The following is a 23909-nucleotide window of genomic DNA, read 5'->3' on the forward strand; positions in this document are numbered from 1 at the left end:
GTGGCCCTGCACAGTGCCTGCCCAAGCCCATCCCACCCTTCCAGCAGCTCCCTCCAGGGGCCAGGCTGGGCTGGGGGATGCAGCCCAGGGACAGGAGTTAGGGTTAGCAAAACACAGACTGCATCCCTGTCTGTGTTCTCCTGACTTTACCCCACTCTGTGCCTGCCATCGTGCTAGGACCTGCAGTTGCTCAGAAGAACACAGAGCAGCAACTTAATTTTTTTTTTTAAAACAATTTCCTCACACACCTCCTCGTGTGCTGGGGAAAATGTCTCTGCATGCCACTAACTGGCATGTGTGCCAGGGGTTGCCTGTCCTTGGTCTACTTCCTTGTTGCAGGAGCTGTGCAAGTGGATTATGAATATTTTAATAACTTTAGAAATCCACTCTATATTGAATAAAATAATTTTATTTTTTTTAATTTTTTTTACAAAGATTATGGAATCTGAAAGTAGATGAAAAAAGGTAACCTTTAATGAGGCTTAATGTAGATTCTCTACCCAAAAGTGTGTCAAATAATGTCATTAAGAACTCCAAAATTTAGTGCTATACTGTATGATATGTAAACAGATTTTGAAAATACTTTCCCCGTTACACAGCTTGACACAGTATGCACTAATTTAAAAAAATATAAACTGAAGAGTTAAATTTGCTTCAAGGGACTTCTTAGAAGAAGGACAAGCTGTTTGAAGAGCCTTTACAGAGCCTGCAGCAAAGAACTTCTACATAACTGAAATTATTTCCTTTTACCCCAGTGCCAAATAACTCACCAAAGGCTGTTCGCTATCAAAGTGATGCCCGGAACATGGGTTTGATTGTAGGACTCCAGCACTTAAAGAGCACATTGGTTATACATGGCTTTTAACCCTGGGCTACAGTGATGCTACAACACTAAACTTGGGCCTAAATCAGTCATGTAGAGATATGCATATCATCTGAACACTGTTTAGAGTCCTTAGTTTTCCAGATCTCATGGAGGTGGTGAAGGCGCTCTGAGGTTCTGGTGCTTACATTCAGGGCAGGGTGAACTTTGCAAATGCCAGATTCCTCCATTAATGACAGGCCACAGATCCCAAAATAGGCATGTAAAGCATCTGAAAACAAGACAAAAAGGAATATAGTAAGAGCTTTGTGGTGAACCATGCGGCAACACAGTCACCTGTTCTAGATTCCAATATATTTTTAGCCAGGCAATGAACAACTAGAAAATGAAAAGCCCTTCACTTTCTGCTTTATTATTCAACGGATCTAAATATTTCATGCTGTATTTGTTCACATACACCAGGGGTTCTTAAACTGCGGGTCATGACCCCTGGGAGGTCACGAGCAACTTAAAAAGGGGGCCGCAAACTCCCCAGGGGGTATGGGCAGCAATGTGGGGAAGTGTCGTGCAGAGGGGTGGCAGCGGCTACCACATGTGAGCTTCCTGTCTCCCACCATCCAGCGCTCGGGGTTATGGTATCACAAAGTTTGAGAACCCCTGACATAAACCATGGCCTCCCGGTATAATATTTACCTTGTTTTAAAGGCAAGTGAAGAAAACAAAGAGTTTTCCTAGAAGAAAACCAGTGGTAGGGAGCCAAACCTGTTGCCAGTCTTGCATGCCAGATAAGTCTAGGACCACGTGTCAAGTCCAGCCACAGACCAACCCCATGCACTGCCCCGTCTAGCACATAGGAACATGTCATCCAGCTGGGGGGGGGGGGTGTGCTCTACACAGGGCTAGAAATTTAGTGGCAGGGGAGTAGTGGTACCTTGAATTGTCATAGCTCCCATAGCTGCACCATATTTCACCATATTTTCACAAGTTAATGCTACCACTGCTCCATAGCCACCATGTTTCTGGGTTCAAGAGTGGATTTTCTTGATGGATTTTCAGTTGGTTTTCATGAAAAAGGGTGTTACACATGAGAAAACACAGTAATTGACTAGGTCATAAAGAGTATTTGAGCAAAGGCCTGAAATCTGAGAATGTATTCTAGGAATCTCAACTTTATTCAGCAAAGGCCTTTGCCAACTAATAGTAGTTACTTTAGCCTAGGGAGGAGATGGCCCTTACCTAAAGAGTGTGCTTCTCAGAGTCAATATTCTCAAGCAGTGAGAATTGACCTTCTTGGCAGAAGCACCGTAAATTAGCTCTGCACCCTCCCCGAGTACTACTCTGACCTCCTTCCCTTGCCCATCTGCTGCTCTTTCTTCTTCCTTCCCTGTTCTCTCCAACTGATCTGCTGCTCTGCTTTGTTTCCTGCCCCATGCTACCTGCCTGATATGCTGCTGCTTTTCTGCTCCATGCTCTGTTTGCCACTTTGCTGCTGATGTCCCCTCCCCAATCTGCCACATGCCACACATGGACTGCCTGTACCACTTGAGGTGCACAGATCACAGGCAGGCCACCACTGGTCTAAACATTTCCTGCTACAAATAGGCAGAAGATATTTTTGAGCATAGGAACATTGTTCATGGGTACAGCAGGAGACTCTGCAGATGAGATGACATGAATTATTGAAACAGCAAGGTATATATGAAAACTAGGAACTATAACCATGAACATAATACCACCAAAAACACAGAAAGATTCCCCACACTTCCCGCCCCCCATGGGAAATGATACCCCTAACTTGACTCTCTCTCAGGCAGATCAATGCTCCATAATGTACTTAGGTGAGTTTCACTGTAATTTCACAGGTGACTGAACAGATTTTTCAAGAATGTATTTGCACAAACGCCAGTCAAATGTTTTGAGCTTTAATGAATGAAAGAATCCTTCATTAAACTTCATTAACATGCAGACAGACCATAGTTCACTATATATGGCAAATATGTCTGCCACGGAGAGCTCTCCCACAGGAAAAAAACAAAGAATGTTCGCTAAAACCCCATTACAAACTATTGCCTGATTGTTCATATATGGCTATCTGGTACGCTTAATTAGGTTGTGAAGTAGTGCAGACTAATGCAGAATTTAGGATAGGTCAAAACATACCTATTCTGACATAGCTTTGTTTGAAACAAGTCAGTCACCATCAGTTAAGGCTTCTGAAGGCTAGAAGAGTTGCACAACCAAAGTTCAGTGAAAGAGTCAAATAGATAGCAGATAGCCTAATAATTTAAGGCATTCAGACCTGCAATGACTGGATAAGACAACTTTCATTTACAGTGCTTCCTAAACAAGTCTCAGCTTACATATACTCATAACTTCACTTTTAATTAAGGGTGCACCAATAAAGATTTTTCTGGCCAATACCGATGGCCAGTTATTAACCAGCCATATCAGCCAATACTGATCTGATAGTTGATATGCAGCCTGACAGCATGGAGAGCAGCATCCAGCTGGTAAGTCTATGGTGGGGGAAGGAGCTTGAGGGAGGGAAGGTGCATAGTGGGAGGCAGATCGAGGCCCCTGCAGTGAGGGAGGGATTGGGCTGGGGCAGGTACTGCCCAGCTGGGGCGGTGGATAGACCCTCATTCAGGAGGGTGCGCAGGGATCGGGGGCAGGGGAAACAGTTCCCTGTTGCTGCATGCATCCCAGGGGGGAGGAATGGGGGGCATAGGCCCCCCAGATTTGTATGCGGGGCAAGGGCAGGTTACCTGCTGTGAGCTGGGGCCAGAGGGTGTACCAACCTGCCCTTGCCAGGGGGCTGGGCCACAGCTGTGCTCAGGGTGGGCAGGACAGGTGCGCTACGGCAAATTTGAGGGTGGCTATAACCCACCCCATAGCTCCCACTCCCAGTGCTGCTGCCACCTGTCACACCCCCATGCCGGGAAGAGGCTGGTGCAGCCCCAGGCTCGCAGTAAGCAGTCCATCCTCACCCTGTGCACAAATCAAGGGGGCACATGCTCCCCATGCCTCCGAGAAGCCACCTCCCTCTCCAGTGCCCCACAGACCCAGATGAGCCTTCTGCAGCTCCATCCCATGCCCCACCCTGCTCTGGCTGGGCAGCACCTTCCCCCGTCCCACTCCCTCCCTCACCATGTGGGCCTTGATTTGCATCCCCCATGCCCCTTCCCTTCTTCACACCCCTTCCCCACCACTGACTTACCATCTGGACGCTGCTTTCCACACTGCCAGGCTGCATTCCTGGCCACATGCATGCTGTAGCTGCATGCGTGCATGTGGTATTTATTGGTGACATTATCAGCCACACTGGTCAAAAAAACCCAATTGCTGATAACATCAATTTTCTTTTTATCGGTGCAGATCCAATATGAACTGATATGTCAGTGCACTTCTACTTCTAATGTTTTCAAAGTGCTTATTTCTACGTTCTTCTTGATCCTTGTGTTTTAATCAAAGTAATTCTTCATTTCCAGTCTTCTTTCTGCTTCATCTGTGCCTTTATATACACATTCAATTCACTCTTCATTTTCTTAGTTTTGCATTGAATTTTAAAGTTTAGGTAATTCAGATACTACACTGAGGTGTATAGTATAAAACTCAGATAAGTTCTCACTGTTTTGGCCCAACAGGAACACAGGCAATTGTGTTGGTGTCTATTTTCCCCTGAAGAAACTCTCTTTACCAAGACTGATGCATAAGTAGTGAAGGATAACCAAGTCATTCTTTGTTTTTCAAAACTGGCTTATTCACAAAAAAGTCTTGTACTGATCACTTATCACTGGATACCAGCAAAATTAACATAAGACAGATGTCAATCTTAAATATGTAAATCTGAAAGCCTTTTAAACAAAGGTCTGCTTTTGCTTACCTAACTGGAAACACAATTAAAGTGCATGTGATTTATTAGTGATTAACATATAAGCCAACTTGATGTTTGAAGTTCTACTGCTTTAACATGAAATTTTTGGACAAATCTGCACTTCCCCTCCTCAACTGCAAAACAGCAGTAACATCGCTACTGGGGTTTTGTGAGGTTTAAGGTACTGTGCTCTCAAATTGTGTACAATCTTGAATGGGTGTTCAGCTGCACAGCTAACTACAATGGATCCTACAAGCACAGAACAAAAAGTTTCTTAGTTCCCAGCCCAGAGATCTAGAATTATACTAGTCCATAACTAAAGACTTGGTGATGGTAAGTTAAGAACCAGTGCTAAACAGCATGCTAGATTGAAGATCCACCAATTCTTTGGTCTTTAGTACAATGCAAATTAAGATTAGAAATGACTGCGTTTCAATTTTCTTAATGCTGAAAAACATTTGTATCCTTTTTGGCCCATGAAATGAAAAAAATAACATTCTTTCTACTTACCATTATATCCCCCTGACCCCACCCTTCAGTTGACATCAGCTCAAGAGCTAGGATCACAACTGTACAAAGCCAGAACATTTGGAATCTCAAGCTTTCAACACTAATTTCAAAATCTAGGTTTCATGAGATGACCACCTATTAACATGAATGCTCAACTGAAGTAAGGGTGGGGGGGAGAATAAAATCAGAGTAACTGTACAACCAATATGGTATCACCAAATTAAATCTCTATATTTATTAGCCATGTACAATTTTTGCTCAGTTACACAAAACTTAGATGTAATCTTTCTTCTTGAAGATTACTATTTGACCCACAAGATACGGACATAGGTTGCAGTTTCAAAGATCAAAGAGTAAAAAGACTCCTTATATCAATAGAGAAGTCAAAGGAGATCAGAACAGAATCACAACTTGAAAAATGACTATACAAAAATAGCATCCACATATTAAATAGACTTGCTTTGGTGCATATAGAGTCACACTCACTGACTTCAGTGACAAAGGCAAGTTTAACACTCCTCTATGTTTAGCCTTGCAGAACCAGAGAAGCTCAAGGAAAGTGAACCATCTCTTTCCTGATTCTCGCATCAACAAACTTGAGTTCAGTTTACAGGACTACTGTCCTTCCCACCTCTAGATGTGGATGTTACAGTGAAAGTAACAGGGCTGTTTCATCCTGATGGTATGTTCTGAAGACAAAGGGTGTAACGGAAGACAGCATTAGGCTGGAAAAATCTGCATTATGCAGATATTGTACAAGCCAGAAAGAACGAAGCTTAACTCTCAGACGCCAAGCAGATTCTTCAGGGATGGCAGTTCCCATTTCAGCTGTGCGGTTTTGTAATAGAAGCCACAGACATGCATAAGTGGAAATGTAAGAGACAGTTTTCATGAGGTCACTCTTCAAAGCAGATCTGCATTCACTCCCTCATACCTGATTTAAGCTTTGTGAAGTTGCACACAGGTGATATTCAAAAGCAGCAAAACTGCATAAAACACATATAGGTCACACAAACTGCCAGGGCTAATAAGTACTAAGAAATAAGCTGCATTTCGCAAGGTGCCAGGGCTAATAAGTGCTTAGCATACCAGTGAAGTTTTCTAGAGACATCCTACACTAATCATGAGACTGAAGTTCTAAATCCTCCAGTTCCACATTCAGCCTGTCTATAAATCAGGCACAGAAGCCTACCACCTTCAAAAGAGAGCCTTGGTAGCAGAATCAGAGAAGACTCACTTTGAAGGGAATTACATAGTGTTCATGTGTGCACTTAATGAAAAACCAAAAAAAGTAAGGTTTATCTTTAGCCGTACCAACCTTAAGTCTTATTCCTTCATACATACAACTTCGATAGTACAAGAGACATTTTATACAGCTCAGGTTTTAAACAGATTGCTTTTTAGTGTGCTAAAAAAGGAGCACATCAAGATAGAGAGGAATGGCTCTACTATGGTGACAGTGACTGATCTCAAAGCAGCATAGCATATACAAGTAGGTTCAAGAAGAATACATTCTCATGCAATGATTCTTTTGCTGGAAACCTTATGGTAAATACATACTTCCTTTGGGGTATTATCATGTGGACAGAACCACTCCATGTGCCATCTCTGTTAAGACTATATGGTTACTTATTACACAAGTTCTTTAGTTAAAAAGTGATCAGAAAAACTAAAGAAAATGCAATCCAGAGTCTAAACTCTGTTCTATGTCCCCTTTACATAAGAGACTAATTTGCTGCAGCAATAAACAAGGAAAAGTGGCAGAGGGAAATGTGTATACTTCATGTTATGACAGTCAGTTATATTTTATAGCTTTTATTGCCCACATTTTTGAGAGGAAAACAATTAAATATAATAAAAAGTATGAGAGACCTGTTGGACTAAATTGGGAGATAAAAAATACCCCAGATTTGAGAGAGTAGTTTACCTGGATGGCTGTCTGGCCACTTCGCAAATCCACCAACAAGGCGATCTTGAGTTGACAAGATGTAATTCCTGTTTTTCTCAAAATTGGTATACTGGAATATTTTTAAGAGCTGAAAAGAAATGAGTGGTTCAACAATACATGAACAAAAGTATTAATAATTAATTGGTGCAACAGAGAATAAATCTAGTAAAAGTTAAGGCCCTACATTTTTGCAAAAAATTACTAGATAAGTATAGTACAGTACAAAGTGCAGAGAGCAAGATACCAATTTTAAGGTCACGCCAACCTGCACTGGATGCAACTATGCTACAGCAGTGACAGATAAAGGAGTTAAACTAGCTAATAAATATATAAAAATGTCTCACTACTGTATTACCTTAAGAGTTGCTCCCACCCAGAAGGAGTAACACGTGTCCACAGGTTTATTGGGCCGTCCATGGTAGCCATTCTGTTGCCTCATTATACACCATCTTCTTATCCTGTTCAGTTCTTTCTCAGAGAAGACTTCCTCCAATTTACCCATCAAGCACAATGATGCAATTCCACAGAATGTGGAGCCACCTGCAAGGAGAAGAAGAATAGCCTCTGTGATGCTTTGAAATAGAAATTTAGCCTTAGTGAGAATCTGGCTAACTGAGATCATAAAAGCTACAGCATAATACAAAAAAAATAAATAAATCAGAAGCCTGCTTAATTAGAAAAGCTGATTTGAAATCTAAACTCCAGAGGAAAAGTAACCCTTTGTCTACCACAGACACCCACCACAAAAAAAATTACATGCGCTATTCTACAGTGACTAGAGCTTCATTTCCTCACAGCTGGAGGCTCTATCAGTGCTGCACCATTCATATAAGTAGTAAACATTGATGTAACAGTGCTGTATTCACTGCTGCAGACCTGTTTCCATATGTAATCCATAAGCAAATGAATAGGAATCCAGAAATCTGAAACAATGCTGGCAAATTCAGAGACACAGTAAGCAAGCTATCTATACCAGCGTTTCTCAACTTTTAAGTAGCAAGTACCCCTTAACTTCTAAAAATTTTAATAAGTACCCCAACACTCAATTTTTCAAGGGATTTTATATTTACAGACTACTGTGTGCCATATGTTGGAAGAAGGGCTGCGTATATAAGGCCGTGATATGACAGATGTCTGATCTGGTGTGGGTAGGATTGCCACATTTTACACCAGGGGTGCACAACTCAAGTATGACCTGGGCTAGAGGTGATGTTGACCAAAACTAGAAGGGCTGAACCCAGTGCCGTGCAAAGCACGGCATGCCAAATTATTAGAGGGAAATTTAAAGCGCCGCAGTGCATGGCACACCAAATTTTTTGCCATAGTTTTGAGAGGAGGAAGGGGCAAGAGAGAAAGAGAAGAGGGTGAGAGAGAGAGAGAGTCCTGGGGTACCCAGGTACCCCCAGGGGTACATGTACCACAGGTTGAGAAACTATTATCTATACCACTCCAATGCAGAAAAATTAAAGGGAAGAAAATTTTTCAATTCACTACCCCCTACAATAAATCTCATTGTGTCAGGGAAAAAGAAGGATCATAAGGTTGGAGAGAGAGAGAAATTTCCAGTGAAAGAAGGGGGAAGATAAAATCATTCCACCCTTTATTTCTACAGAATATTCACTATTGTTTTTAAGCCACAATAAGGACCTTTGCCTTCTTTCTGCTAGTGCTCCAGCTGGGATGATCTGAGGCACAGAAACAGAAAATTGCTGAACCCTCTCCTCTCAGGGCATCCCCTTCCTCACCCTCAGTTCCGATTCAACTGCTCTCACTAGAGCCAATGAACGATGGTTTATTAATCAAATTAATGCTACAGTTACACCAGAACAAATATCAGTCATTTTCCTTCAACTGGGGTGGGGGGGTCACAGAGGGAAAAGCTAGACTTCCACATCAAATTACTGAAGTAGCCAAATTCCTGAAGTATGTTGTAGGCAACCTACCAGTGTATTTAGTTAGCTCATGCTCAAAAGTCCAACTAGTTACAAGCTGCCAGCAGTTGTGCATTGTTCCAGGCTCCCTTACTGCTACACTTCAGCAAGTTTACAATGAAAAATATACCACCATGAAGCTTCTTACACTGCAGCTGGCCTACTGGAAACTGATCATTCCACCATCTTCTCACTGCACTGACAGTAAACACCAAGTACTTGCCTAAAATTGCTGATGTAGAACATTTCTCTGATGGACAGAAGGGGACCACAAGACCATATCCATTTCAAGATGGCGCCTACCCTACGAAAGTCTAAGAACCCCATTATAACTATAAAGAACACTGCAAAACACACAGTGGTGCTCCAGACTTCAAGAGAACAGACTGAGGTCTGAAACAAAACAGGAATCTCAAGTAATTTCTGCATCACTTTCACACTAACTAAACTGTCAAGATTTCCTGAAACCACACTACAAGTTGGTAGTGAATTACTTTATCTGAGTCTACCTAATCCTTGTTATTATGGAATATGCCATAGCATACACTTAGGTTAAAAACTGCCTGGGTAAGAACCTAAATTAAATTGTTGAGGCAATATGTGGGCTCATTTAGATCAAGACACACCGCTAGCAATATAAACATGCTGTGAACTAGGTCCAATGAGAATTAGGCTCCTGTACTTCACTACTAACTTCATTCTAGCATCAATACATAGAAAAGACTCTAGAGCAAAAGCATGGTGGGATGCTAAGGAACCATGGTTAAATTTGCTAACTGTAGACATTATTAAATAATCCCTATGAAATGAGTTTTTGATTTCCAATATGCCATGAAACAATCATCATAACATCATATAAGAACATATAAGTTCAGTGTAAAGTTATCAAACCTTTAACATACACGCACACACATAATAACGTTGTCTTATCCATATTAGAAATGACCCAACTGTTCTAGCAATTATTGCCACAGACAAATAAGTAATGTTTGCACTGAAAACAGCAAGTTAAGAATTCCTGACTTCATGCTTTTCAGCTTGCTGCTTATAAAAGCTAACGGTAGTCCTAAAATTTAACCCCACATTGACTCTGTGGTTCAGCATAGGAAACGATGATAGGGTTTATCTGTGGCTGTCTGAACTGGAGAGTATCCTCAGGAAGGAGAGCTGCATGAGGACACTTGCAGGACTGACAAAAAAGCAATGATAACATTGCAAGGACGCTGCTCTCCCAATATACAGCTTAGGTCCCATCTTTTAAGAGTTAGTTAGATAAGAACAAGAGAGCAAAACTGTTTAGCACTCTCTCTCTGTGCCTCCAAACACAGGTAAGACCGTAGGGTCATAGGAAAAAGGATGGCAACACATTCTGAGAGATGCTTTGGATTTATTGTACTTCCTTAACCACCCAAAATATTCAAAGGGAGGGAAAGCATGATAGGAAAGCTGAATACCAGAAGTGTGGAAAGCAGCTTAAAAGTTCACTATAGCCATTTTTAGAGTGGAGAAAACATTTTGAGGGCCTTACCATGAGATTCCAGCCCAGCTCCCTGTGCCAGCCCATTATCGTATGACTGAAAAAGAAAAAGCACTTCAGAACCAAATTATTCATATCAACATACATCTCCAGCATCTTGCATACATATTTTCATTTTGTAAGAATTTGTATCAAGACACAGTGTTCAATTTTTAAACCAGCTGATAACTTCTGAACAACTTGTGCCTTGAAAAGTTAACAGCAATAAAATGCCCTGCCAGCAGCTTTTATAATTGTTTTCTCAAAACAAGATCAATGTTTCTGTTTCAGTAGCACTGCATGATAAGTGATGAATAATTATACAGTATTTCATTGCAAAGTTACAGGACCAGAAAAAGCTAATTCTGTGGGACTCTTTAAATCTATTCTGCTGGAGCTGTGTTTTTTTGTTTTTTTTTTACAAAGAGAAAGCAGTTTCTGAATTCAGACAAGATGAACCTAATTTATTTATGCTGTTACCTTCACCAAAAAACCAAGAGCAAGAAAGTAACAAAGCATTACAAGTAACCTGGCACTGAAGTACATGACATACTCTAGTAAAGACTAGCACACATCAAGCCCATAAGAGCAACAAGAAAACATACTTGTTAAGCATGAAAAAGAAAGCACCCTGCTTGAGATGAAATGAAGCAGCTCTATGGAAAGCTACCTTTAAAAATACAAATGTTGGCAATTATTTCTTTCTTCTGATGTAAGCTTTAGCAATCAGTTAAGTGCTAAAATTTCTTGTATTAAATCTGCCTAAAAACATTTCAAAACAGAATACAATTTTTTATAAAGGCAGCATTGTGGGTTCCACGTTTATGGGATTAGTAATTCCAAGCCATGCCTATTCAGTTTATCTATCTGTATTTTCTAAAAAGGGTCACAACCCCTTGAATACTGAAGTCAAAGTTGACGCCAAGGTTTACAGATCAATAACAATTCTACATCAGAGAAGTAACAACTTTGAAATCAGTGACATAATGAAAAGAGTGCTAGTCTATCATGTACAAAGATGCATTTTTAAAAATAGATTACTTTTTCAGACTAGAGGTACACTGTAATATTGTAATGTTCAATCATAACATTTGCCTTTATTGTCATATGTGCTTAAATGTATGATTCAGGAAACAATTTTCTGTATGAAATTTAAGTTTGTGTTGCACTTCTGACACAACAATGCTAAACCAAGGGACAGAGGGCAAGAGAAAATAATGAATTCTAAAACAGGAAAGATCTATTATAATGACTGATATGGCTATTCATTCTTGCTGTTGTCTAAACAAATTACTATATCTCAGCTGCAAGTCAATTTGCATAGCTGAAGAGCTTATGAACTATGACTTGCACTGAAATATATAAATAAGCCTCACTTACTTGCAACTGGTGACATAAGATATTGAAACAAAACCAAATCTTTGTATGGCAGTTCACTACTGAACAATGCCAACTATTTTGCCTGATAATGTGCATATCAGAACAAAGTAACATTGTTAAAAAAGAAGCATTTGTATGGGAAAAAACCAACTAAAACAACGATATAGTTTATAAAAGAAATCCAGAACTGTAAAAACTGAAATAATATTTACTTATAATCATGAAATTTACTTTTGAATGGAAAAATATTTGTACTTAACGTTATTTTATAACAGCAGCCACTTAGTGTTTAATAGCAGCATTGGATATTAGCATTTAGGTATCCTGTGTGTTATGCAATTTTAAATACTGTATTTATAAACTCTGTAAAATTCCTTTTACATAGTGGGAAAATGGTCACCTTGGCAACCTACATAAAGCAAAAATTGAGCAGCCTCTGTTAGTAACAGCTCTATTTTATTTTTCTTTCTGATAGTATAATAAATACTTGTTTTCTAACTTCAATGGACCTGGAGATTCATCAGACTAGAAATCAAGCAGAGGTAAACCAAGTGATAAGCAGGATGAATGCTTTCCAGGTGTGGTATTTTGTAATTTACCTGGATTAGAAAGGCTTGCTTAAAAGACTGAATTCCCAATTGCATGAGGAACTGTGCCTATCCTGGATAGCAAGACACGAGAACTCAACTGTCAGGCTTACACTAAGGTTATACAACCCAGTAGCGTTTGACACTGATCCAAAAATGAACATAGCAGGCTAGAAAGCAGACCTGGCCTATAAACACCTTACTGGGGATCCCTGCTGCACTGGGGGCTCCCTAGCAAGCGTAAAGCCAACAAAGCATCGACGTACCACACAAACACAGGCCATATGCCCGCTGATGAAGAGTACCTTGAGGAACGAAATGCAGCAGGGGACCCAGCCAAGCAAATCCCAATGTATAAATGTATATTTTCTTATGACTGACAAATTTCTTCATTTGGGTAAGGGCTACAAACAGAGACTGTACATCTTCAGTGCCTGTGCTCTGAATGCTACCACATTCAGAGACCTAATGACTACAACATGACAACAAGTCTCCCTTCTCAGTTACATTCTTTTCCATCTCATAGCACAGGAGAGCTGCAGGCATGTCTAACTCGAATCTTTGATCCTGCAACAGCCCCGCTTATTCAATATGTGCATCAGGAACAAAACTAACTCACTGGTTGACTGTATCAGGGATGACTGCAGTAACCAGATTCTAAAACATGGTGGGACTGAAGGTGTATCCATACTTCTATGCAAAGATACCTGTGCTAAGTCTAAACAGTCAAAAATGGATACTGGAAGCTGGTAAGCCATAAGAGCACAGAGCTTCAAATGGGCTACTTTACCTGCTCTTGTATCTTTAGACTGCGCCACAGCATCCTACCTCATTCCAATCTGAGGGTTCATTGATACAGCATGGTTATACATTTTTAATAGAACATAATAAATGTAGGTCTTAACAAAGGTAGACAATTTGATATTACATTTGAAACATATATATGCTAAAAATAAATTATATTAACAAATACAAATAACTGACTTCTTATCCCTGGCTCATATATAATATCAGAATTATATTAAACGGCACATGTACAGCAGGGCTGTGTACTGTACACATTTAAATGTATAATGCTAACACCTGAAGATCTTCCCTACTATATAGAAGTCTAATATCTTTTTAACAAACACAGGAAAACTCACCATACTTCTTCTAATATAGTCTATTGCCTTCTTCATATCCATGCCTGACCAGTTGTTGAGCATGTAGCAGATGCAGGAAGCACAGTACACAAATCTCATGTCATTCTCGCTACCTTCAAGCACAGCGCAGAAACTGAAAGACAGATTTTTTTCAATATGCACTGAAAAGAGTATCACTTTATCAAGATGAACATGAATATTACCTATTCTGAATAATGCAACATTTATTTCTCCTTTCAGGAGGAAATTCCTTATAAATTTGGGCTACCTAGAAGGACTATACTATGATTAGAAAGATATCTAATCCACCCATTGAATTATTAAATATCCTCTGTAAAAGATATGCTTCGATCAAACAAAACAAGATTAAATGAACCATTTACATTTTAGAGGCTTTTGCAATTTTAGCTACGCTAATGTCAGACTACTTGTATTAATATTTAATAGACTGTTTCAATGCCTGCATTCTTCCACCCACTATCATATCGCATCACTACCCACAACAGAAACTTTTTGCCTACTAATCCCTTTGTAGGAATCCTACGGCCTTAGTTTTTCACTATTTAAGGATCGGGTTATATGTAGAAAGATATTAAATCAGTATCATTAGCGCTCACATACTGTGTGTGGAAATAATCTGGCATCAAGTTTCTTTGATTGGGTGACCCTTTTGAATTCTACCTTAGTCCTTCTAACAACTGGAAAATGAGTGCTGCATGAATTAACGCGTCCAAATCAGACACCGATCTTTATGTTTCTAGACATCAAAAACCATATAACTGAATTGGTCTGCTATCTGACAAGAGTTCATTTGGCTCAAATATATAGATAGGATACTTGGGAGCTTTTAGAACCTACAAGCCAGGCAGGTGAACTGAAGTTGTTTGAAAGTGTCCTCTGACTGACACATTAATCTAAAGAACAATTTATCTTTTTGATTTGAAAAACACCAACTCAAAATACCACACTGAGCCTAACAATAAGAGAAGAGTGTCAGATATAGACACGCTAATAATCCCATGTGCCTGCAGATGCTGACTTGCATCAAAACTAGACAGACAAATGCACACTTTTTTGCACATAAGACTATTTGGCTCATTTCACGTCAGTCATTTTATCTAGACATGAGATTCAAGTTCAAAAACACATGCAGCTCATTCCTCATCTAGAATTCTCAAATTTTAAAATAAAATTTAAATTATATTTTCATTTGGTCTGAATTCCTGAAAAGAGTTTTACTTGGTAGAGTCCTCTATAATATATTATTATACACATCATCTTAGCTCAAATTGAAAATACTTTGATTTTTCATTACACTTTTTTATAGCCCATTCTGGGCTAGATGTGACCCACAGGCTACCAGTTGGACAACCCTGACATATGATATACATATTTTTAGACCAGTTCTATTTCCTTTAGATACTGAAATATAATGATTCAGTTTAAGGGAACAAAAAATGTTACTTGGGCAACACTGAACTACATCTTACTGTAACATTACAGTAAGCTTATTACTTCAGTGTTATCAGGTAAGGGAATGTCTCTCTTTTTCAAAACTAAGTGCACATGCGAAATACTTTCACCCTAGTTGCCAACTGATTTAGAAGCTAAATGCTAACTTACAATTGCTCTGAGGTCAAAACAGTTTCTACTTAAAGGAAGGTCTGATGATAGAATTGGAACCTTCAATGCAAAAACCAAGTGTAAACATAATTCAGAAATGGAAAGGATCCTTTTGCAATGAAGAGCCCCAAACAGACAGTTCATTCATGAACCAACAAAGCCTCTTCAATGAATGACAACTGGAGGGGCTGTACACATGGTTTTTTACAATCAGAATAATGGATTCACAGAATTATAAAATGGACATGTATTCTACACGCTGCCTGCTCCCTAATAATTTGCCCATACTGCCTTTTATCTAACATTCCCCTTCAAACCTGTCTAACCTGCTAGTGTTCTGGTTTAACTTTAGGTAAGTGTGTAATTTAATTAAAACAACACTGTTTTATTGTTTAAGTTCTGATTCCTAAACTATTCTTGAAGCAGAATGTGATGGAAAATGAGCTTCCTTATTGTCAGTGACATTTAGTGCATATGCTTAGCAAAAATAACTTAATTAGTTGAGTTTTTGGAAACCTGCGTTAACTTAATTTGGGAAACTCAGGCTTATGAAGGTCAAAAGTATGACGACAGCCCTAGCTATTTCTAATTGTGTACCTCTGGTTTCTAGGAGCAAATAGCTAAAGCAGGGATGAAGAACCTCCAGGGCATTGGTCAGCTGGGGACTCCATTTCCCCAACCCCTGCCCCCATGTCTCATGCCAGTCTCCATGAAGACCTCAGCCACACTGGCAGTGCATGTGACAGAGCAGTGCAGGGGCTGTTCCAGAGCTGCCAGGAGCATGGGACAGGGGCATCTTGCTCTGGAACTGCCATCCGTAGCCTGCATGCACCAGGCAGGGGTATGCATGCAGGGGATCATGGCTCTACCCTAGCTCCACACAGGCTGTCACTGCTGCAAGGAGCCAGGGCACAGCCATGATCCCCTACATGCGTGCCCCTGCCTGGAGCTTGCAGGCTATAGATCGCGGCTCTGCCCTGGCTCCAGAGCAAGCTGCCCCCGCCACAAGATCCCAGCAGCTCTGGGGCAACCCGCTACACTGCTCTGCCTCATGCACTGCTGGCTGGCTGAGGCTTGGGTCTCCATGGAAACCAGCACAAGCTATGTGGGCTGGGGTGGCTGGGAAATGGAGTCCCCGGCCAACCAGATCTGGCCCATGGGGCAGACATTCCCCATCCTTGAGCTAAAGTTTCAAGTACTGAATGGGCTACAATGCTTGGATTTTTGCTATATATTTACCAATTTAGTGTAGGATCCCCTAAAATGTCACAAAAAAATGCAAAAGAATTATGCTTTCACAGACATATCATTAGCCTCTAATTTACAAATGGTGTCTGAGGGCTCCTGTCTTTTTTCAATTGTATGCATTACTGTGGGCTAATACAAATACATCCCCTAATGGAGGGAAGTATTAAAAACAAATATAAGCTATTAACTAATCTGGGGTGCTGAACAGCAACAGAAGCTTATGCTTTCTTCTGAAGACTCTCCCTCCCCCCCCACAATTTCCCTTCCTCCCATCCCTACCCCATATAAAAATGTCTTGAGTCAACTGTGCTTAAGTGTGGCTAATTTCTGAGAAACTCAATATTATAAGGGTCCTTCAGAACCTAGCATACTGTTCAGTTTGTCTCCTGAAAAATATATTATAAGAAATTAAGGGCCGTCTCTCTCATATCCCTCTATGTACAAACAGCAGCGTATTACCAAATGCATTCCTTACATTTCTGACTACCTTTAAAATCCTGAATCAGAAAGCTCCTGTCAAGACAATTTGACAAGCTTTTGATCTGGTATCCCATGATCACCTCTTGGCCAAACTGCCCAGTTGTGGCCTTGGCTCCACCACGATCCGCTGGCTGGGAAATTGGCTTCGTGGTCGGACCCAGAGGGTTGTGATTGATGGCACTCACTCATCGTGGTGCCCTGTGACCAGTGGGGTCCCTCAAGGCTCTGTCCTGGGACCCATACTGTTCAACATCTTCATTAACGATGTGGACATTGGAGTCAGGAGTGGACTCGCCAAGTTCGCCGATGACACCAAACTTTGGGGCAAAGCATCCACGCTAGAAGATAGGCGGGTGATCCAGGCTGACCTGGACAAGCTCAGCAAATGGGCAGACGAGAACCTGATGGTGTTTAACACCGAAAAATGCAAGGTTCTCCACCTTGGGAGGAAAAACCTGCAGCACCCTTATAGGCTCGGCAGTGCTACGTTGGTTAGCACTACAGAAGAAAAAGACTTGGGGGTCATCATTGACCACAAGATGAACATGAGCCTGCAATGCGATGCTGCGGCTAGTAAAGCAACCAAAATGCTGGCGTGCATCCATAGATGCTTCTCGAGCAAATCCCGGGACGTCATTCTCCCCTTGTACTCGGCCTTGGTGAGGCCGCAGCTGGAGTACTGCGTCCAGTTTTGGGCTCCACAATTAAAAAAGGATGTGGAGAAGCTTGAGAGAGTGCAGAGGAGAGCCACGCGCATGATCAGAGGTCAGGAAAACAGATCTTACGATGACAGGCTGAGAGCCATGGGACTCTTTAGCCTGGAAAAGCGTAGGCTCAGGGGTGATCTGATGGCCACCTATAAGTTTATCAGGGGTGACCACCAGGATCTGGGGGAACGTCTGTTCACCAGAGTGCCCCAAGGGATGACGAGGTCGAACGGTCACAAACTCCTGCAAGACCGTTTCAGGCTGGACATAAGGAAGAATTTCTTTACTGTCCGAGCCCCCAAGGTCTGGAACAGTCTGCCAGCGGAGGTGGTTCAAGCACCTACATTGAACACCTTCAAGAGTAAATTGGATGCTTATCTTGCTGGGATCCTATGACCCCAGCTGACTTCCTGCCCTTTGGGCAGGGGGCTGGACTCGATGATCTCCCGAGGTCCCTTCCAGCCCTAATGTCTATGAAATCTATGATCAGTCTACCATCCACTAAAAACAAACAGGGAACTACAAACAAAATATTTTTTCTCTCAAACTCTAGAAAGTCAGACACTCCATATGTTGCTTTTCTACAGTCTTCTTTGAGAGGACATCAAGGAGTCTAGCACCACACAGAAAGCCAAACAAGTCTGTTTAATATGCATCTCATGTGAAGAAACTGGGGATTGAGAAACAAAAACAATTTTTTTTCAAGCTAATCCATTGCCTTTGACTACACTGTGGACACAGGTTCACTCATGACCTATTTATGGGATTGAGGAATAGAGCAGCATTAGTTTATGCAGTGGAGTTAGCCCCGCCCCCCCCCGACTAATGCCAGAGACACCTGTAAGTCTGGCAGGATCCGCTCTCCTTTCCAGATAGGACACTACATTTCAATGTCTAACATGCAGAAGACAGACTGAGAGGTTAAGCCAACTAGATTGCCTCAAAACTAAACAAAGCTCAGATAGCTGAGCATGTTCCTTTGCAGGACCTAAGAGCACCATCAAAATCAGAAAACAGGAAGGCATATTCAAGTTAATTTAGGCTCCAATGAAAAAGACACCACAGCCATAGACTTCTTAATAGGGAACCTTTGCAATGCTAGACAAGCATAACTGTTCTTTAAATATAAGTAATCTCAGGATACCAGTAAGCTATACTGCCTCTGGTTCAACCCCTGCTAACGTATTTGTAGCTTAGCTTCTACAGAGAACAGGAAGCTTTTGGTAAATAGAGAACTCTTAAAACCAGGTGTTTCACAGCAATATGTAGTATATTTGTTCCACAGTTACATTTTCCTCCAAATTTTCCAGTGTGCTTTGCTATAAAGGAAGTCTTGTACCTTCCATCTTCCAGCTGGAGAGCCTTCAATCCAATCAACAAGGCATCTTTGTTCACTCGACTCAGGTCATCGCCAAGAATAACCAAACATGATAATCCAGTGTAAGTCATTGCTATGTGGCCACTGTCGTATGGATGAGATATACCAGGACCCTTACAAACAAAAACATTTAGCAGAGGATATTATCAGACAACAAAATGCATATAGGCAGTCCAAACTTTTATGTTTTGTTTACCTTTATAATTCATCTCTGTGCAACTAATTTTGGTCAAATGGAATACAGCCCGCCAGATACATCTGAAATAAATTAAAATTATTGCACAGCTCCATTTAACATCCTTGCCAACTTTTGCCATGATGGAAACCAGTAGAAGGTTATAGGAGTTTTTAAGAACAGGTTAGACAAGCACTTGTCTAGTTAGGGATAATTCTGTCTTGAGCAGGGTATTAAACTAGATGACCTCCTTCCTAATGTCTCTCCCAGGCCTGTTTTCTATGATTCTAAGCTTCACAAATCCTTAAAAAAAAAAAAAAAAAAAGTGGGCTCTACTAAAAACTGGTAATTATACCAATAAATAAACAAACCAGTAGTACTCATTCAAACAGCTTTGTAAAAAGAGATCACCACATTCAAGGCTAATACTGAACTTTTCAGCTACAGTTCTCATCTCTCTTTACTAAGGTAAAGTGAAATTAATCACATTTTGTGCATAAGCAAATAAGAGTTAGAGGCAGCAACTGGCCAACGGTCAAAGAGCAGAACCCAAAATCACAAAGGAAATCAGGGACAATCTTTTGGTAACACAAGTTAAACTCTGAGCCCCGAGTGCCACTTCCATCACCTTTCCCTGCTGCTCTGGTTTCTGCTCCCTGCCAGATCTGCTGCTCTACTCTCTGCTCCTGACCCTCTTATTCCCTACCTAATCTGCTGCTCTGCTTTCTGCTCCCTGTCTGATCTATCATGTGCTCCTGGCTCCCTGCCTGATTCCACATGTGCCACACAGAGAGGCTGTATGCGTTACTTGCAGCATGCATGTCACATGTCATAGGTTGGCCCCACACTAAGACTGTCTGATGATTTAGTTACTCAATCACACTGCTTACAACAGTCCCTTCTACAAAGGGCTGACAATATATTAACAAGTATTTGGAGTTATTCATTTAATACTTTCTATATCCACAAATTCCCTCACATCCTTAGATGTATATATTAGCAAGTGTGAGAAATACAACATGCCAGATTTCTGCAATTTTTGCTTTGCTGGCTGAAGGAGAATCTTTTATCTCTATTACACAAGACCTAAATAGGAGATGAAACATAAAAACTTTAAAGGCATCCTACAAAGCTAAAATGAAAGGCAAGCTCCAAAACACAACAGAAACAGCATCAATTTGTGGGCATTCATAAGGGAAGACAGTTTTTCTTGTGATGCCCTAGGTGCACCTATCACTGGATTATTGTACTACATCAAATACCACGTGTTGCAATGATTCAAATATGTAGGGCAGACCTTTAAAAAAACTGCAAGTATCAAGACTTCATAAGAGGAAGAGAAGATTTTTTTAAATGCTAGGAGAGCCATTTCTCTACTGAACACAGTGGAAACCAACTGGGGATTTTAGCACATTTTAAGAGGGGTTTTATTTTAAACTATTTTTATTTTCACTTTCTGGCCCTTTTTTAAAATCTATGCAAGAAAAATAATACTAAGTTTTTAAAACTATTAAAGAAAAAACCTTATTCTTAGCACTAAATTCAGGAGAAATGTACTCATCTTTCCTGCCTTCACTCTGAGAATAGATACCCAAATTAGCTGTTTATTTTCCAGTCACCAATCCAATGTTATCTTTACAGCTATAAGGGCTGAATATTTTTCAAAGTAAAAGTTTTGCTTCAACTGCAGAATTTGGCACCAAATCCCACAGCTGTGACATAAAAGGAATGCAGACTACTTAAAGTCTCCACAGATAACAGGTACATGGACCTGTTGACAGACAACAGGTACATGACCCAACTAGGGAAGTAGATGGGGAGAAAACGTCAGGCAAATCCCTATTCTTGCAAAAACAATACAACAGATTAAATTAATGCTAGTACTCAGTGGCCGGGGGGTGGTCTGTATATAGTCCTTACTCTCCTGGAGATTTTCAGTCCAAAACAGGGGGGAAAAGAGGTGCAATAGGTAATGTTTCACTTTCTGCCATGTATTATGAGGGGCAAAAAAAAGGGAGAGAGATTGAAGTGGAAAAGATAAGGCAAGCAGTCAGACTAGACAGTAAAAAATGTCCAGCGTTCAAGATTCAAAGTAGCATCTGTTGGCCCAGCATCCTCCTGGACTGGAAAGCTTACTGCTGAAAGTGAAAGCTGTTCAACGAGTGCTGGATCTGGGCACAGAGTCCTTCCTCCTCCAACAGACAGCGGTCACATACACGCATTCATTTCGACCAGTAAGAATTTCTCTGACATTCTTATTAATAGAAAAGTAGCTGGAGCATACATACCTTCCAGGCCCCTAGCTAGAGTGTTATACAGGTGAGCTGCCCAGCAGCCAGAGGCCACCCTCTTGCTTATGGGAACCTATTACTTGGCAGCCTATCCTCTCCCTGGCCTGGGAAGGGGGCAGGATGCAAAAAGGTAGCCCCCCAGGTAGGCTACATGGCTGCAGGCAGTAATTTAAAGCTGGAGGCACAGGGAAGAAGGGCCAGGGATAGCTTCTCTGACCCCAAGTTCTCTAGCTGTTAAATAACTGCATGTGCCTCTCAGCTGAGCAGTACATACAGCATTTAAAGCCTGTGAGGCTGGGAACTCAGATGGGTACAAGTGTTCTGGCCTACTCCCTTGGGCTTTGCAATCCCCACTCCTGCTGCCCAGCTAGGCAGCGTGGGTGATAGCGGGACACCAGTGGAAGCCAGTATACCAGGGTGGGAGGGGAAGGGAGCAGCAGGGCAAAGCCTCCAACCCCTTCTCCAAACCAGGCAGTCCCCAGTTTGGGGAAAAGTCCCCTCCCATCTGGGAGGAGTGTGTACAAATGCTCACTCTTAGGAGAGAAACTCCTGGAAGCAGTAATTTTCCCTCAGGGAAATTCAGTGAATGCTTGTATGCTTCTCATTTCTATTAGTAGAACAGCAATTCTCTTTGGCAGAAATGTAATGCCCATGTGTCACGGTGCCACTATTTAACACCTCTGTCATCTTGCTTCTCAGATGGATGTCATCTCTTGGCCATGACTCTCACTGTAGCTTACCCCTGGCCCATCTGCTGTGGCAGGTGCCAGGGCTGGGTAGTTAACCCTTTGGGCTAGGCTCCACCTCAATATGACCAGCTCTTCTAGTCATAGTTCATCTGGCAAGGGAAAAGGACCCTACTGAGACATGGGTAGTGGGACTGACCGTCATTCTCCTCAAGGATATGAATGGAGATTCAGGATGGGCTTCACGTCATCATATCCTACTGCTGCAGTTGCTCCTAGCTGGTGTCTGAGGAGCTGGGGGGCAATGGAAAAGGCAGGGCATAGGAGGTAAGAGGAGAGAAAGAGAAGGAAGGAAGGAAAGAAGGAAGAAGTCTGTAGTACTGGCATTGACTTTCCACATAGGACCATGCTGCTCTTCTTCCACAGATCACCTGAGCTGGAGGAAAGAAGAGGGGACCGATGACAAGGTTTAAGACTTTTTTTTTCTCAGCATTTCATCTGAAAAACTGATCAGGTCAATGAACTGTATCGCACTATTTTTAATCTAAATGGGACACACACTAGACCAGGGGTCGGCAACCCCTGGCACTTTTATTCGACACACCACCACCAGCCCCAGCTCTGGGTAGCTGCTGCCAACCATGGAGCCTGGGCTGCTCCCAGCAGAAAGATAGGAAGCTGCAAGCAGCAGCTACCCAGAGCCAGGGCTGGGTGCAGCAGGCAGGCTGCAAACAGCTCAGTACTGGCACGTGTACCCACACCTTGGAGGGGGTGGTAGGAGGGGCTTGAGGCAGCGCAACCCCAGTCTCTCCCCCACTCCCAGCACAGAGGTGATGACTGGGCTCTGGGCAGCTGCAGCAAGCAGGCTGCAAACAACTATGCCAGGCTCCACCGCTTCGGCATCAGCTCCATGCTGGCGGTGACTGTACATGCACCTCAGAGCGGACAGCGGGAAGGCTGTGCTGCCTCGGGCAGGGCAGGGCAGCCGTAGCCATAGCCGCCCTGCCCGGCACCATACTCCCCAGCCTAGTCCTGGCGCCTGCTGCCTAAAGTAATGGGACAGAGGCAGGTCCTGGTCCTGGGTCCCAGTCCTGAGCCCCTTGCTCAGCTGCCTGAGACAATAGGGTAGGGGCACTGGGGCTCGGTGCCTGCCCAGAGGGTTGGGGAAGGGGGGAGCTCAGGAAGTGGAGCCCTCCCTGCTGAGTCTGCAAAGCGGAGCGAGAAAGAGAGGGTGAGTGTGTGTCGGGCTTCAACCAGCCCCAGCCCAGCACAGCCCAGCCCTGAGGCTGCCAGCAGGCTCCTCTCCCTGGTCGGGCAAAGCCAGGGCTGCCCCCGCCATGGTTGGCAAGGGTGAGGCCAGGAGCAGGGCGAGCAGTACTGGGAATCCTCTGCCGGGCCAGGCTCCCCGCCTCTCCTGGTTTCAGTGGCACCACGCTGGAGCAGGACTGGGAGGGAAGAAGCAGCTGCCCTCCCTGCCCCAAGCTTCCCGGCTCCTGCCACTGGGACCGGGGCTAATGCCCAGCCAAGGAGCAGCTGCGTGGGGACTGACAGACCCAGCCCACCCTGCTGCATCAGTTTCTCCTGGCTCTGGTGGCTTTCGCTGGGGC

At 42.3% G+C, this 23909-nt stretch overlaps 1 protein-coding gene across 3 annotated transcripts in view; it reads right to left on the reverse strand.

Annotated features, from left to right (window-relative positions):
* Nucleotides 1-393: 393 nt before the first annotated feature.
* PGGT1B (protein geranylgeranyltransferase type I subunit beta) overlaps nt 394-23909 on the reverse strand; it is a 57300-nt gene continuing 33784 nt past the window's right edge. For 2 of the 3 annotated variants that reach the window (XM_090038401.1, XM_090038403.1), the window contains exons 4-9: nt 19112-19263; nt 13715-13847; nt 10615-10660; nt 7511-7695; nt 7135-7243; nt 394-1094 (exon numbers count right to left, since the gene is read on the reverse strand). In XM_090038401.1, coding sequence (XP_089894527.1) covers nt 913-1094; nt 7135-7243; nt 7511-7695; nt 10615-10660; nt 13715-13847; nt 19112-19263 — 807 coding nt within the window. In that variant the 3' untranslated portion in view covers nt 394-912. Of the gene's footprint in view, nt 1095-5414; nt 6194-7134; nt 7244-7510; nt 7696-10614; nt 10661-13714; nt 13848-19111; nt 19264-23909 lie in introns of those variants that run through there. The other variant, XM_090038402.1, reaches the window with a different exon arrangement.

Source organism: Crocodylus siamensis, chromosome 3 (assembly GCF_052110815.1).
Source record: "Crocodylus siamensis isolate JL-2025a chromosome 3, ASM5211081v1, whole genome shotgun sequence".
Lineage (NCBI taxonomy): Eukaryota > Metazoa > Chordata > Crocodylia > Crocodylidae > Crocodylus > Crocodylus siamensis.